This window comes from Sceloporus undulatus, chromosome 1, assembly GCF_019175285.1.
Source record: "Sceloporus undulatus isolate JIND9_A2432 ecotype Alabama chromosome 1, SceUnd_v1.1, whole genome shotgun sequence".
Taxonomy (NCBI): Eukaryota; Metazoa; Chordata; class Lepidosauria; order Squamata; family Phrynosomatidae; genus Sceloporus; species Sceloporus undulatus.
In genome coordinates this window covers 29,288,405-29,304,246 of record NC_056522.1, presented here as the reverse complement: position 1 = coordinate 29,304,246, position 15,842 = coordinate 29,288,405, and the positions used below count along the sequence as shown (strand labels likewise).

At 38.0% G+C, this 15,842-nt stretch overlaps 1 protein-coding gene across 3 annotated transcripts in view; it reads right to left on the bottom strand.

Annotated features, from left to right (window-relative positions):
* The window catches only part of LRPPRC (leucine rich pentatricopeptide repeat containing), a 137,792-nt gene that overhangs the window by 14,987 nt on the left and 106,963 nt on the right, over nucleotides 1-15,842 (bottom strand). For all 3 annotated transcript variants that reach the window (XM_042456309.1, XM_042456320.1, XM_042456329.1), the window contains 4 exons: nucleotides 13,029-13,117; nucleotides 3,364-3,568; nucleotides 1,299-1,438; nucleotides 654-769 (listed from right to left, as the gene is read on the bottom strand). In XM_042456309.1, coding sequence (XP_042312243.1) covers nucleotides 654-769; nucleotides 1,299-1,438; nucleotides 3,364-3,568; nucleotides 13,029-13,117 — 550 coding nt within the window. The remainder of the gene's footprint in view (nucleotides 1-653; nucleotides 770-1,298; nucleotides 1,439-3,363; nucleotides 3,569-13,028; nucleotides 13,118-15,842) is intronic.

The following is a 15,842-nucleotide window of genomic DNA, read 5'->3' as shown; positions in this document are numbered from 1 at the left end:
GGTAAGCAAGATTTATGTTCTTGCTTACCTGTGATGCCTCCTGGAAAACTAAGGCTGTTCTGCTTCTGTTTGAGCAGGTAAAACAGAAGGATAGGCTCTTGGACCAAGGCATCTACAGCATGGTGTAGTGGTTTGGTGATCAGGGTTCGATCCCCTACTTGGCTATGGAAATCCACTGGGTGACCATGATTGAGTCACACACTCTCAGTCCCAGAAAACCTCATCCATTTCACCTTAGGGTCTCTATGAGTCTGAAATAACTTGAAGGCAAACAATAACAGTAGAAGAGATTGGCATTTTATTAAAGGATGGACAGGGATGTTACACCCCTAAGGACAGTGTGCTAATAAAACTGACACTGCTTAGTACATCTGAAGTACAGATTACTCTTTGTTCCAGATTTCAAATGAGCAAAAAAAAACCCCTACTGCTTCACACCCAACTCTCAAAAAACAATCTAGAACAAAGCCAAACACTCATAAAAACAATAACATTCGACAGGCAAGGAAATGTTAGTTAAATACATTTTATAATAACACTTCTTTAATACAAATTCATAAGAAAATACACACAAAACACGCTACCTACATTTAGTAATTTTTGGATTTATGTTCAAGACCACTGCTAAACTTTTTTTTCTGGTATAGTATTACCTCTAGAAGAAGTCTGGCATCTTCCATTCTTCCTGCATCTATATACTGAAGAAAAAGGTCTGTGACAGGTCTGTATATTCCAAACTGATTAGCCAATCGTTCAGTCATGGCACTCACTGAAAAAAAAATAGATGTAATTAATCATTGGCCTTTAAAATATATATTTCACTAAGACTTATTTGTGTCTACCAGTAAGATTTACTAATTTAGCAAACACAAAAAACAGGGCTTTTCTGTAGTAGAACCACCTTTATGGAATGTCCTATCAAGATATATGCACAAGGATCCCTCCTTTTTTAAAAAAAATTGGGCATTAAAGATCAGGATGTTGTGATCTAATTTTTATTTTATACAACTTCAAAAGACAGTGTAAAAATACATGAATCAGTCTTAGCTAAAGATTTAAAGCTAAGGTTAAGTATCTATTTAAATGAAGAGCAGATTCACATAAAGCCAACCGCAGGCTTGAAAAAGCTACGGTACTTGACTGATCTTCTGTGGGAAGATTTACAGAAGCTGGTATTCTCCCCTTTCCTCTAAAAGTGAGAAGGTTACAACTAGCTAAAAGCAGGTATCTGAGGGCAGGCAGACTAACGGAAGTTTCTATCAGTGATTTCTGTGAACATATTTGCTAGACAAACTCACATTTTTCCAAAGCTGGTTCCAATTTATCTTCAATCAACTTTCTAAACACAAAGGAGATGCTTGTACGTGAGGAATCAGACTGTAGTGCTCCAGAGGTAAACATGGGCTCTATGTATTCTACAGCACCATCAAGGTTATTACTGGGAAAGAAATGGAAAAAATGTTGTACCAGTTTAGTTCCTAATGTTAGGGTTGCTAAGACCAATAAAACAGGTGCATGAATGTTTAATTTTATTACTACATTAATATTACACAGAATAGTAACGTTAAAAGTACCTATGACTCCATTCATGCAGATATCTGTCACAACACAAAGTGAAACAAATGTATGGCTGAGTGCATAAAGTTGGTGCTAAGTCAGTTTCTTTCAGGGATGAACTCTGACCTTTTCTATGGCTGAATAACTTTGACATAAATGGAGGTTTTCTTTTATTTTTTTGGAGTGGAACAAAGATGTCTGCTAGTGAATTACCTCTGAAATCGTAAAAGGGCAAAAACAAAACATCCAGGGATAACACCTGAATAATTAATGCAAAAGAAACCAAAGAGTATTTTAATAATATTAAATTAAATATTTTCCTGAATTTTTCATAGCTGTCTTTCTAGATACAAACACAGTGATATTAAATGTGATATGTTTAGCAGCATTGTCTACATACTTTCTTGTCAGAGAGCAATGTGGCATGTGACAGCAACACTGTTAGGGGAAACGCTGTAGAAATGCACTTTCCTGTACTTTTTTGACATAAAAATGATCCAGAGCCTCTTTGCAAGATTTTAAAGAAGATCCATCTTGATCTAGGATCTGTGCTTGAGATGCTCATGGCTGTAATAACTTCATCACATTCAGAACAACTTGCCAATGAAAAGGATGCCTAACTACCAAACAGCATGGTATTCTAAAAGAAGCTAACAAGGAACACAGCTGAGCTTACTGATACAAATGGAACCTGAATAAATATAGTTTTTGATGCTGACAATAGCATGCTGGGCAAATAGGCAAAAAGTGTACAGATAGATACCTTCTTCAATACCGACTAAAGAAATCTGTGTATAAGGTTCAGCCTAATCTTGCAAACATTTCCACAGTAAGATGCAAATAATTTTTAATGAAGATTGAGCACAGCTGTTTTGGACACTACAAGCGTTTCAAGAATTGGGCTCTTTTTAATGAGGCTGCTTTTTAGTGTCTGAAAACAGACAGCATGGATTTGAAAACTGACCTGCTCAGGTAGTTCTTCATTCTTTTTACTCTGATCATTTTTATCATTTTAAATTATCTCACAGCTATTCAGCAAAGGTATTCTCACTCAGCCTATGTCCCTAAGGCAGAGACACATGCAATGCCCCATAAAGTCTACAGATCTACTGAAGCAGGGAAAAAATTGTAAGATTGTACAAAATTTAAACCAAGGAATGGCTCAGATCTCCTAAGGATTATTATTCACAGAGGTATTTTTGAGAGGTATGTTAAATCGTATTAAGCACATTATCAAGGGAGGCAGAGGCAAAGAATTTCAAAAGGACTATATGAATTGATACATACCCCAAAATCAAAAGTAAAATGAAGTACTATCAAGCCATTTAATAAACCCAGAAATAACATGGACCACTAAAGAAACAAATCAAATAAATGGAAAAAGTATTTGTAAATTTTATGCATAGTATGCACATGTCTTTCAAAATAAGATTTTGCATGTTGAACAGTACATTTATAACCCCAAAAAAACTATGCATTAAATTAAAGCACTAAGAAAAGACAACAGACATCAGCCCAAGCCAAGGCTCCACTTAGGTAGGCAGAATCTGATAAGCGTGTATGTTTGACATCATTAGCCTACTCAAAGTTCACTTATCCAGTAATAACCTGCCAGCTTCTGCATTTCATTAAATGGACTCCTGTCTCCATTGTTTCCAGGATAAAAAATCTCAACAGCAACCAATTCTAGCATCCATTTAACTATTATGGAGAAAAAGGTTATTGTTATGCAAGGCAAATAAGGTCACTATATTCCCTTTCCCCTTGCTCATACAATAGAAACAATATCCACCACAGAGTGCTTACTTCTTGATGTGAGCCAACACTGTGTTATTGATGAAAAGCATATGCGACAATTTAATAGCGTTGCGGAGATTTTCCATCATCTTCTCAACTGTGCATATGCTCTCTAGATCTCCCTTCTTAGCCAAGGCTTGAACAAGCCGAGTAACCGCCAGTGGAGAGGGTACCTTGTCACTTTCAAGAAGTGTCTTCAGGGTAAACATTGCATCTATTCAGGAGAACATGGAAAATTGAATAAGAACACCTCTTTTATTCAGAAACAGAATCTTAGACCTTGACTTGTATGATATTTATCTGATGAATTTAACTGATAATAGGAAAATTTCCCGAACACTTTTCCTTTAACTTGTTGTAGCTCTTTTGTGTGACATAGTTAAAAACACACATACATTTGCTTTACATTTCTCTCAGTGTCACAAGACCACTTTTGTTTCTGACCAAGGATGGGTATGACAGCTGAGTCAGACACTCTGATCTCAAGACTCTCCACTTGTTGGTGTGGAAGATCCTACCCTCAATGCTGTAGTGGTTTCGATGAGGGAGGTTATCAAGGCTATGTCTCAGCCTTTAACCAGATGGTACTACAAGTGGAAGAGGTTTGCTGGCTTCCGATTTCCATGGTCAATTGATGATGAATGTTGACTGTATACATCTTTTTCAGTAGTTTGATTGTCTGCACTGCCATTTCTGCCTCCTGCTTCTTGTAACTTGCTAGTCTCCCATATGTCTGTCACAGAGATTACAAAGAAAAGGTGTAGGTTGCATACCTGTGACTGTAAGTTTTCAAGTGGTCATCTGTGAATTTACACAAGCCTGCCCGTTCTAACCTCACTGTGTCTCGTTGGTTCATATGGATCGCTGCGCTGATAGGTTTCAGCAGGAAGCCCCTTAAATAGGGCTGGTGGAAGTGAGTGGGTCTACTGCCCAAACTCTTTAGAACACTATACAGCACTCTGAAAGAGGCATTGCACAAATGCAGGATAATCCACGTGTGAGTTCACAGATTACCACTTGAAGAACTACAGTTACAGGTATGAAACCTGTACTTTTTCTTTGTGGTTTCTGTGACACACAAATGTGAGACTAGCATACTACAAAAAAGTAGGAGGGGGAAGTGTTGGTGCAAACAATAAAACTTTATTGAAAAAACATGTATAGAGTCAACAATAATAATCAATCAACTGCAATTTGTCCTTCTCTCAGTCTACTCCTCCATGCTAAGCATGATTTTATATACCTCTGTCAAATCCTCTATTGACTTTTTCCTAAGCTATTGATTCCTAAACATTGTAACCTTTCTATTCTACACTATAGTGACCAAAACTGTACACAGCTTTGTACAGATGTATTGCATGAATCCCAGCAAAGGAGTAGTGATATGTAAAAACATGGGAAGCATGACTACTTTACAGGCAAGATTGATTATTTCCTAGAAATATGTAGATTTTCCAAAAAATTATTAAATGGATATGCAAGAGCCAAGAAGCAAAGTCATGTTCACAGTATCCCCTGCAATGCTTGAAATGGCTCAGGATGGCAAAAGTGGATATATTCAGATAATAAGCCCTGGATTTTTTTTTCGTTATAAAAACTGCATGCTTGTGCATAAAACCCCATTGTGCAGCTGGTAAACAAACCAGGTAAGGATAATTAGGCATGAAATCTGAACCTGGGATTGTGGTTTACTGTGCTCAAATATTTTTTTTTTTTAAAAAAGCTTTAAAGCACTGATTTAGTAATTCTTGCTTGTTTCAACAGAGTAAGCCACAATCCGAGGTTCAGAGCTTGTACAAATTGCTTTTCTGTCTAAAAACTACCAGAACTCACATGCCAACTAGTCATTGGCAGATTCTAAAAGCTGCCATCCAAAAAAAGCTACTCTGCCAAGCTCTCATCCCAGGTTTGTCATGGCTGCCATGCTAAGTTGTCCCTGAAGTTGAACCAAGCCTGGAAAGGAAGCATCTGGAGGCTGGTGTTTGGGGTTACTGATGGAGTCAATGTTAAATAGCCCAGAGTGACTTAACTTGTCCAGCCATGGGACGTCGGTACTAAAGGCAACTCTGCAACAACTTGTATAGATTGTTGAAATAGTTGAGAGGAAGAAAAGTGGCCTGGACCATGGAGTCTAGAATCACCCAATGAATCAAATTCAACATGTCAGTTGAAGATTAGACTTTTCCTTGTTGACAAAAAGTCCCACTCTGTCTAAAAGAGCCAATTATCATCTGCACATACAGTAGCAAGAGGCTTTTGGAGGAGGTGACAACTAATTTAGTCATCTATGTATGAGCACAGGATGACACCTTGCTGCTGGCGAAAAGCGACCACAACACTCATCAAAAACATTTGAGGAGCTATGCTGAGGCCTAATGGCAGAACTTGAAACCAATATACAGTATAAACCAGTATATGTGAAACACAGGAAATGTCTGTGACAAGGTCAAATCAAAATTTGAGAGTAGGCATCTTTTAGGCCCAAAATGTCATACCAATTGCCCTCTTGCATCAATGGAAGGATGAATTATAAAGTTACCACCCCACCCTAAAGCGCCATGGCTAAATGTACAGGTTCAAATCTCTTAATTCACATATGTATTAGGCAGAGTTCAGAGAAGCACCAGAATCGGCTTCACACTGTCATCATTCTAGGTGATGATAATGTACCAGGATAACCCCCTCCCAGTAAACCTCAGAGTTGGAAACAGGCTTGATTGCCCCCTTTTGAAAAAGGGTATCGACTTCTTGGAGTAGTAAAGTGGAAAGATTCACAAGTTGAAAGAGGCCGTTGAAGAGTAAGACTCAAATTTGATGATATAGCCTCTCTTCATGGTATTGACCATCCATGAATCGGAGGTGATGGGATCCCACATTTGATGGAAATTTTGGAGCTGATCGTACAACTTAGGAGAAAGAATTGGTGGAATAGTGGTTAAAAGATCCAAGATGGAGATGCAGGCTGGAGAGAGTGGTCTTGGGGGATGGAGGCACTGATGGTCCAATGGATAAAGGCTTCAGGTCTTTCAGGATGGAGAGTGGCACAGAGTCTGAAAACTCAGCTGCCGCGGTGTCTTCCATCAGTAAGTCAAAGCCAGCACTTGGAGGCATCACCAGGCTTCTTCTTCATCTTCCCGGACTTGAACCTCTGGCTTAATGCAGTTAACTTTGGAGTAATCAATGCAGCCGGTTGGTAACTGCACTGAAACTGGGATCTTGATGGCCAGTATGACCTTTTCAAGTAGTGTTCATATTTGTGGTCTCCATACCAAATCCTAGAGAAGGATTGGACAAGAAGATTGAAGCCAAACTTCCTCACAATGGACCACACATCTTATGAATGTGCTCCATACTGAAGTAAGGGCCTGAACAGACAGCCCAAAATAAAGCTGCTTCGAGTAACTTTGAAGGTATATCGTTTAAATGATGCATGCGTCCTAAGAGGCCGGCAGCCATGCCAAAGCCATGCTCCAGTCCTAAGGACTGGAGCGCAGCTTTGGCGCAGCTTCCAGCTTTTTAAGATGCATGTTTCATTTAAACAGCATACCTCCAAAGAGACCCGAAGCAGCTTTATTTCGGCCTGTCTGTTCAGGCCCCAAGTCTCTGAACAGGCCTGCATCACTAAACAGATCTTCTATGGGCCTGGTTATAAAGACCTGATGTTTGAAGACAAAAATTGTAATGGAGAGCTACTGCCCCAGCCTTCACCTTGCTCTCACAGTCAGCAATATATCAAACAGTGATGATCTGCCAGCTTATGTGCCTCCAACTGCATGAGAGAAGCCACTCATCTCCAAGCTTGTTTAGTAGAGGTGTCATATTCTCTCAAAGGAGTTGGTTGTGGACCCCATTCAAGACAAGCAGCTAGAGGTCTTGAAGATGAGAGTAGCCAAAGAGTACAATTTCCTCCCCATAGCATCAAGCTTCTTGCCCTCCTTTTCTGCAAGTGCAGACAGTGTGAAGCAGGATTGGGCAGTATGAATGAATTACAGATTAATTAAATTTCAGAGGCTGCCGTAGAGCAGGAATGGCTGAATTATCAACCTTGAAGAGTCTCTAATTTGCTGGAAATGGATGGAATGAACAATGCTGTTGACCAAGACTTCTGGATGACTTGCATGACATACAGAAACATTGGCAAAGCTGCAGGAGTGGTTGCTTGCAACTGGACTCACTGGAAAACTGGATCCTCAATCAGAGTGAATTGTTGGATTGAATTGTCAATTACTTGGGTAGTACCAATATGAAGAAGCAGAATCAGTGTCTGAACCATGACACGGGATGGCATGACACGGGATGGCACTGACACTGGTGTTGATGTGGAGATGGAATTGCCAGAAGAGGTTTCCTCAAATGGAAACCTGAACCGGAGAAGGAGAAACTGTAAATCTAACTACAAAAGATTCCTGATGATTGTCTGACCTTCTGTTCTATATGGAAATGATCTTTGTCACCACAGTACACTGTATTAGAGAAGCTGGCAAGGGAGACACTACTGCCTCATGAAAACCTATCTCTGAAGCAACTCTGAAGGGGAGTAGATGGCTCAGCTATAGCAGTAGTTTCAGCCAAATGTGAAGAGAGTTTGAGCGATGAGTGTTCCTTCAATCTTTTCTTCTTACATTTGTGCTTTAGGCCAGTCTGTATTTCCATCTTGAGAGACTTGTCAGGGTTCATTGGACTTTGTGGAAACTTGTCTCCGGTACTGTCTCTGGCTTTCTTACCAGGGGTACAGATAGTCTCCACCAAAGTACTTATGGCCTTCCTTTTAGAGGAGCGGACATCTTTAGAGGAGCTAACATCCGTCAGGACTGAGGTCCCCTTTTCCGTATCCGATATTGTCTTTGAAGCCAAGGATCGATGTGAAATGTCTCCCTTGTCCCTTGTAGTTGAAGGTTGCTGATGACACCCATACATTTGTGGTTTCAAAGCCTGCTCATACAGAAGAGCTTTAAGGCATCATTCTCTGTTGTGTCTGACCAGCTGTGTGATGCCACACAGTGTACACATGAGGTAACAGTATCACCACATTTGCCACATTTCTTAAAAGAAGCCAGTAATACCAAGAAAGCCCCGTGGGCTAGAGTGACTAGAAAGCCAACACTCATGATTGATCCTCAGAAGACGTCTTTCAATTCGAATACACAAACATTGTTCCTGATGATGCAGCTGCAGTGGCAGACAAAAAGGAATGGCAGATTTCAGTGAGCAGCCTGATACAGGGCTGCCGGAGGTGAGCAGGGCTAGTATAAAAACTCTTAGAATGCCATTTGTGTGAGTCATAGAGATCACAAAGAAGAAGGAAGCATGTCTTGATCTATGCGTATTTAAACTATGAAATTTGCTACTACAAGATGTAATTTTAGCTGCCAACTTGAATGGGTTAAACAAACTAATGGAGGAAAAGAGTATCAATAACCAGGAATAGGGATGGTTATATATTACTTCCAGGATCTCAGGAAACACACTCCTGATTTGGAAATTGCTAGGAAACGACAATAGGAGAAGACTACTGTATTCATGTCCTGGCTACAGGTTTATTATACACATCTGGCTATCTGCCATGGAAACAGTATGCTGAACTAGGCAGGCCTTTGATCCAGCATGGTTGTTTTTTTCAAGTCTGCAGACTCCTAAACAGTGTTTGGTTATGTGTTAACAACTCAAAGTCTATTTCTTCAGTATATAGCTGAGGAACTGTGTATTGGTCATTTTAAAGCTATGAGCATTCTTGCTGACTTTCTTTACATTTGTTTTTAGGCATTGTTGTTACATTATTTAAAATGAAGACAAAGATTCTTCTTCCCATTTTTAACTACGACCTGACTGAAAGCCCAGGTCAATAACTCTATTATTTAAAAAGTAATGGAAGGTATTTTGGCACTTGATTATACTAACTCTGATACTGATAAATATAATGATGATGATGATGATGATGATAATAATAATAATAATAATAGTAGTAGTATTTATTTATACTCCACTTTTTCTCAAAGGAAGCAAAGTGGATTATAGTAACAAAATAACATACAATTTAAGAAATACAATTAAAAACCCCAAACCTCCATCCCTCTTCCCAATTATAAAATCATTAATCAACCCCTAAAAAGCTATTAAACAACAAGAAAATTCAAAACATTCCAACATAAATACAGTAAAAAAGTTTTTTCGGGCAGATTCAGGCAAGAAATGGGTTGTTTTCTGAAGGGGAGGGGGGAGGGCAGGAACAATCATATCAATAACAATTTCCATGACACTAACAATAGCAAGGGTAAGGGGGAGGCAAGTCAATAGATCAAATCTAGTCTGGAAAGGCCTGCAGGAAGAGATCGGTCTTAATAGCTTTCTTAAAGTCTTCCAAGGTGGTAATATGACGGATCTCATCCGGCAGGTCCTATAAAGTACAGTATGGAAATATGTATTAGAAATGATGGAAAACAAGCTATATATTTAATAAGAATATGCAAACACACACATGCATAGCAAGATGGCAATGCTGTATTTGCTTGCTAATTTTGAATGGGTTATGAATTACGACAACCACACACACAACATTTTTACCTTATGCATTAAAATGTTTAAAATACTCCGTTGAAAAGACAGTGAGTTCATATTTCATTAGCCAACATCCAAATAAAAAGGAGTAAATTCATATATCTGATTTTTTTTCTTGGAATGTATTTTGGTTTTTTTTTTCTTGCATTGTTATGTTTTGTAATTTTGACTATGTTCACTGTATTTTCTATACTTATTCTGCTTAATTATTATTATTATGTCAGTTAAGTTTTATTTGGTGGGGAGTACACTTTGTATCCAATGCTTTTGTTGTAATCCGCTTTGATTTCGTGAGAAAAAAAGCAGAATAGAAATAAATTATTATTATTATTATCATTATTAAAGCTATCACCTGTATTGTCTGAAATTAGTAATATTCTAACTACTCTAAAAAAAAACCCCAGCTTTTTGTTTATTGTTAACTTACTGCCCACCTCAGGTCTTTCAGACTCAGGGCTGTGGATTTTCTAATTGAGTCTATTCATTTGGAATGTTTTTTTTCTTCTTTGCCAACTGCCTTCTAGTTTGCTAAGAATTATTGTCTTTTATAGTGTGTCATGTCTTCTCATGATATATCCAAAGTACAATAGCCTAGATTTAGTCATCTTGGCCTATGGGATGAGTTCAGGCTCAATTTGCTCTAGGACTCATTTATTGATCTTTTTAGCAGTCATGGTATCCACTGAACTCTTCTCCAGAACCACATTTCAAATGAGTTGACTTTCTTCTTGCCATTTTTCTTCACTGTTCACTTTTCACAGCCATACATAGATAGGTACAATGGCATGGACCAGTTACATAAACAATATTTTGACCATTTTGATTACAGTTTGGCAGATACAGAAAAAAATTAAGAGCATATCAGTGTAACCAGGTCATTGTTGCTGTGCATTTCATTTCAATCTCTAGCTCATCCCTTTCAAGACCTTTCCTGGCTTTATGTGTGTGTGTGTGTGTGTGCGTGCATATGTGCATTTGCAAAAACCATCAACAAAAGATATTGTGGGAATAAATCTGAAGGATTTGCTCACAGGTAAATGTTCCAGATTCCCACTTCTTTGGATTTGAAGTAGGGAACCTATGCGTAAGTAAACTTGCTTGTGGATACATGTTCTCTTTAGTATTTTGTTTCAAGCATCAAGCTAGAATAAAATATATAAATACACTATTTCAAAATATAATTATTTATGAATGAGATTATCAGCAGGTGATTTCGAGTGACAATGTACTATTGGACAATGTCCTTCATTATCTGTACCCAGACACTACAAGTGACTGGACTTGAGACTGAACTTGCTACTTAATTTTAGGCATTTATTTACTCTTGCTAATCACTGCATGTTTTAAAATTCGGTTTGTCTACCTAAAGAATCCAAAAATAGTTTGACGGTTTAAGAAAGACTATCCGAAAGAAAGGAAGAATAACATAGCCAAGAAGGAAAGGCCCAGAAGATGGACCCAACTTTTTTATAACAGTTCCTTGTACCTAACATGTAAGAGTCCTACTGGCAGAGGGCAAGCCATGATATAATGAGTGTATGTCTGATGAGGAGGAAAACCAACACACATGTATTAGTCAGAATTCAGAGAAGAACCAGACAGACACAGGGATGAGAGAAAAAAAGATGCCCCAGCATGCCCCAGTAGCTCTTAAGCAGGAAGTTGTACTAAGGGACTCTTGCCTTGTATGTCTTACCATGAGGCATCTTTAGAAGGAGGTCTCTGGACAGAAAACTATTTAAAGAACAACATTTTTGCTGGTATAGGTTTTGCATAACTTTAGTGTGCAGTTAAGAGGCAGAACTCAAATAGACGTATTATTCATAGGGGCGCTCTATGGCAAAGTTGACTCGATAGCAAACAACAATAATGTGTTGAAATTGTGGCGATCTAAATTCAAGAAGAATATATGGACACAGGTACAAAATCTGCATACAGTTCTCAGTTATGTGTGAAAATACCATTTCTACAGTAGAGAATTAGGTTAACCAGAGGATTTAAGTTTATCAAAACTTTGATTCAATGTTCTGAGCTCCTGGAGTGAATGCAGATCTGGAAGGAAGAATGACAACTTAACAACAAGAAGCAAATTGAGCAGATTAAAGACAGAGCAATAGTACAGTTCTGAATCTGACTGTGTGTTTTATATAGATATTACCAGCCTCTGTGTGTGAGTGAAACTGGCATTAGGAATATTTCATTGTTTACACTGTGATGCACTTTCTGACAAGAGACTCAGTGTTGCTGAATGTTTGGGAAATAGTCCATCTTAGAATACATCATTTTGCTAAAACAAGATCCCACTTTCATTATTTTTGTTTAAAAAACCCCCACTCATCAGAGTGAATTTTCACAAGGGTCAATCTTATGTTTTGTTCTGATAACACCAATATGTTCAATTCTTTAAAAAGCCTCAGAAGGTCAAATAACGGGGAAAAAAAAAGGGGGGGGGGGAGGAAATGGTTTAACAAACAGAACTGTTCACTGTATTTTGAGGCAGTTATTTTGCTCAGCCAACATTGCTGTTGCCATGTAACGTAAGCTTTAAAAAGCACAAAAGCACAACAAATGTTTCATTACTGTTGGTATTGCAAACTATTAAAAAGTATTAGATTAAGGTTTTTTAAAATCAATATTATAATCATTTAGTGCACAACCATGCACATTTAACACTCAATTTAACTCACTTGATATCTTGTACTACCAACACAATATGCAGGGAGAAACTGCTGGGAATTGTTTCAGATGCTCTAAGGTATGTTAATTTCCAAAGCAAAATGACTTGTGCTGTGAATTTTAACGCACTTGAAAGCCTGTACTTTCTCTCGTTCTGGAGCACAAATTTTGCATGTCTGAAGAGCAGTGATTCATCTTAAGAAAACCCATCTTGTGTTAAATGGAACGGAAACTGGACTAAGTGGTCAAATGACAAGTACATTCATATTCAAGCTGTATTATAAATGCATGTACAGTAATTTACGTCTCTCAGCTACCACAAAAGGCGCTTGATAAGCAGGTAATTTGCTAAATGGACTCCTTTATCCAAGTATTCGAAGGGCGTTACAAGAAAAATCTGCAGAGGCATTAATGTGACGTAAAGGTCAAGCATTGTGACATACCTTTCAAATAATCCCGCCTAACTTGCGTTATGATGAGGAGGCTGCTGGCAGCATCGTTCAGCACGAAGCCCTTGATGTGGGTCTCAGCGCTAAAAGAAGCAGACATTTAGAAAGGAATTACTGACATGCTTCTGATACGATAATAAATGGTTGAGCACCAAGGTGAAATTATAAAAACTACTGTTCGTATGTTAAAAATATTGCTGCAAAATATCGACCTGGAGACAGCTTTTGTGTTATCCTGTCAATGGTTATAGAAGGATAATTTTTTTGTGCATTCTGACAGATGACAAAGTTGGAAATGAGCAACAAAAGAAACAAAGTACAAGATTTTTTTTTAAACAATCGGTTCAGATTCTTGAATGCTGACATATTAGATGACTAAAATAACTGCATGCCCGGCATTGTTCTGCTATATCCTAAGCAGGATACTTTTTTCTTCTTTTTAAAACAGTCACCATAATTATAAAATGTAAAACTATTCTTTCTGAAATAAAAATGAAACATTTATTTTCAGCACTGTATATTTTAAATATAAACTAAAGGGATATTATGAACCAACAACGTATCATTTGGTTGATTTAATTTTCAAATTTCTGTCACCTAGATGCATACAGGGTTTTTTTAAATTTAAAAAAAAAAAGCCTCAACGTATTGCCACTGCTGCCGTAAAACTAAATTTCATCATTCATCAGTTTTGTATCCCTTACAAAGAGAAAAAAACCCCACACAAAACCTTTCACAGGTATGTAGCAGCAACAAGAACTTGGATTTAATAATATTGGTTAAAGCCTTTCAAGCAACATACACTCTGAGCAGATTAACCCAAAACATCTTTTTCTGTTTTTGCCCTTAAATGCCTAGAATATCCGTAATGAAATGTAGACATTTCTCTCTTAATATCTCTGGGTAATATTACAAGGTTCATTTTCTAGGTTAGATCATTTCCTCTGACCAGATCTGGCATAGAACTGCCATTTGCCATATCAACAATCAAGATAAACCACAGTGATCATCTTGTGGCAAACAACTGAGCAGCCTACCTACTTGAACTTATGAGTTGAGCGGATTGGGAGGTAAGCAGGGTCATTGCTAAATTATTCTCATCAATCCCAAGAAAATCCTTCATTCAGTTCACAATATGACTATCCTCTCAGTCACTTTCAGCCTCTGGGGCCTGCAAATGGAGTCAGTGGACTCAGGATTTTCTTACTCTCTCAACCAATCCCCTTAATCCCTGCCTAAGCACCCATTGCTCAGTTCCGCTTTTTTCCCCTTTGTCCCATCTGTCAAAGCGCTTAAGTCAACAATTCATGCATGAGACTGTAAATTACATATAACAAAGGATTTACTTTCTCCAATCTTACAATCTTTAGTGTGATTAAATAGATGTTAGCCACTATTACAAAACTAATCCCTCATTCCAATACTACTACATTTCTATTTTGGAACCATACCTAAAATTCATCAGTGTCCTACAAGAACCAAATGCTTCTAAATGACCAAAAGCTTCCAAAAACTTAACTTTTCTTTAAAGGTTTAGTTTTTATAAATATTCCAATTCTGATACCAAATATGATGGACTTAAAAACTACCTCTTTAGTTAACAACACAAAACCATGAGTTCCTATTCCATCTACATTGTAAAATAAGAAAAAACTGCTCCAAAGCAACATCACCTTGGACTTCTTCTTTATTTTGATGTATGCTATTTTAATCTAATAAACTATCTTTGTCCTAGAATTTGCCTTACAATATTAGTGCTTCATGTACTGAGTTCATTAAAATAATTTCTATCAAAGTAAAAGTAACTGAAATAATTCCTATAAAACTGTTGATTTGCTGTAACAGTTTGATTCCCCAAAAAGAGTTTCTAGTCTCCACTGCTGTGTTGGAACTGTGAACTGTGAACTATTGTACATGTCCTCCAACTAACCACTGCTTACTGTATAATCTGTGGATTTTCAATAGAACAAATGAATGATGCTTGTAAATAACTATGGCCATTATCATGAAAACACATCATTCCAACACCATTTGTGTGTTTAGAAACACATTCAGAGTAGCCATGTGGGTCATGCAGCAAAATACCACCAATCCAAAATCAACAAAAAACAATATGTATATTAGTATCACTGCGTAGTTGGCTCAGAAGTCATAGCAAAAGAAGATCAACAATTTCTAAGAGCTTTATCACACTAGCAGGCAAATGGGATTTAAACAAGAGTTAAACTAGAGAAAATCAGGAAATGCCTGAAGTTTATCACACAACATTTCCTGGCTTTCTCTAGTTTAACTTCCGTTTGCCCACTAGTGTGATAACGCTCTAAGACTATGCCAAAGGCCCTCCTACGATGGAAACTGTTTTCCTATTAGTATCACTATACTTGCTCTTTTCAGATACAATTATGATACTGCAGAGGAGTGTGCAAGGTACAATCTGCCAGTTGTTGAACTTCAGCTCCCATTAGTCCCTGCCACATAGTCAGTGCTGAGGAATGTTGGGACTTGCAGCTGAACAACATTTAGAAAGATCACCCTTTGCCCACCCCATTACATTACAAGTCTCAGAGCTTGAGTATTAATTCCATTCTCCCTTCCTTTTCTAGTACAGCTGAAAGGAGACTAAATTAGAAACTTCAGTTTTTAGTTTATTTAAATAAGTCAACTTCATAAACATAGGCGGGATACAGACCGCCAATTTGGGGCGGTCTGGCCCCGCCCCTTTCCCCGGAGTATCGGGGCTTCAGCGGCTACACCGGCAGCCGCTGAGGCCCCGATCCGCCGCTTTTCGGGCTGCGGGGAAGCGGCAAA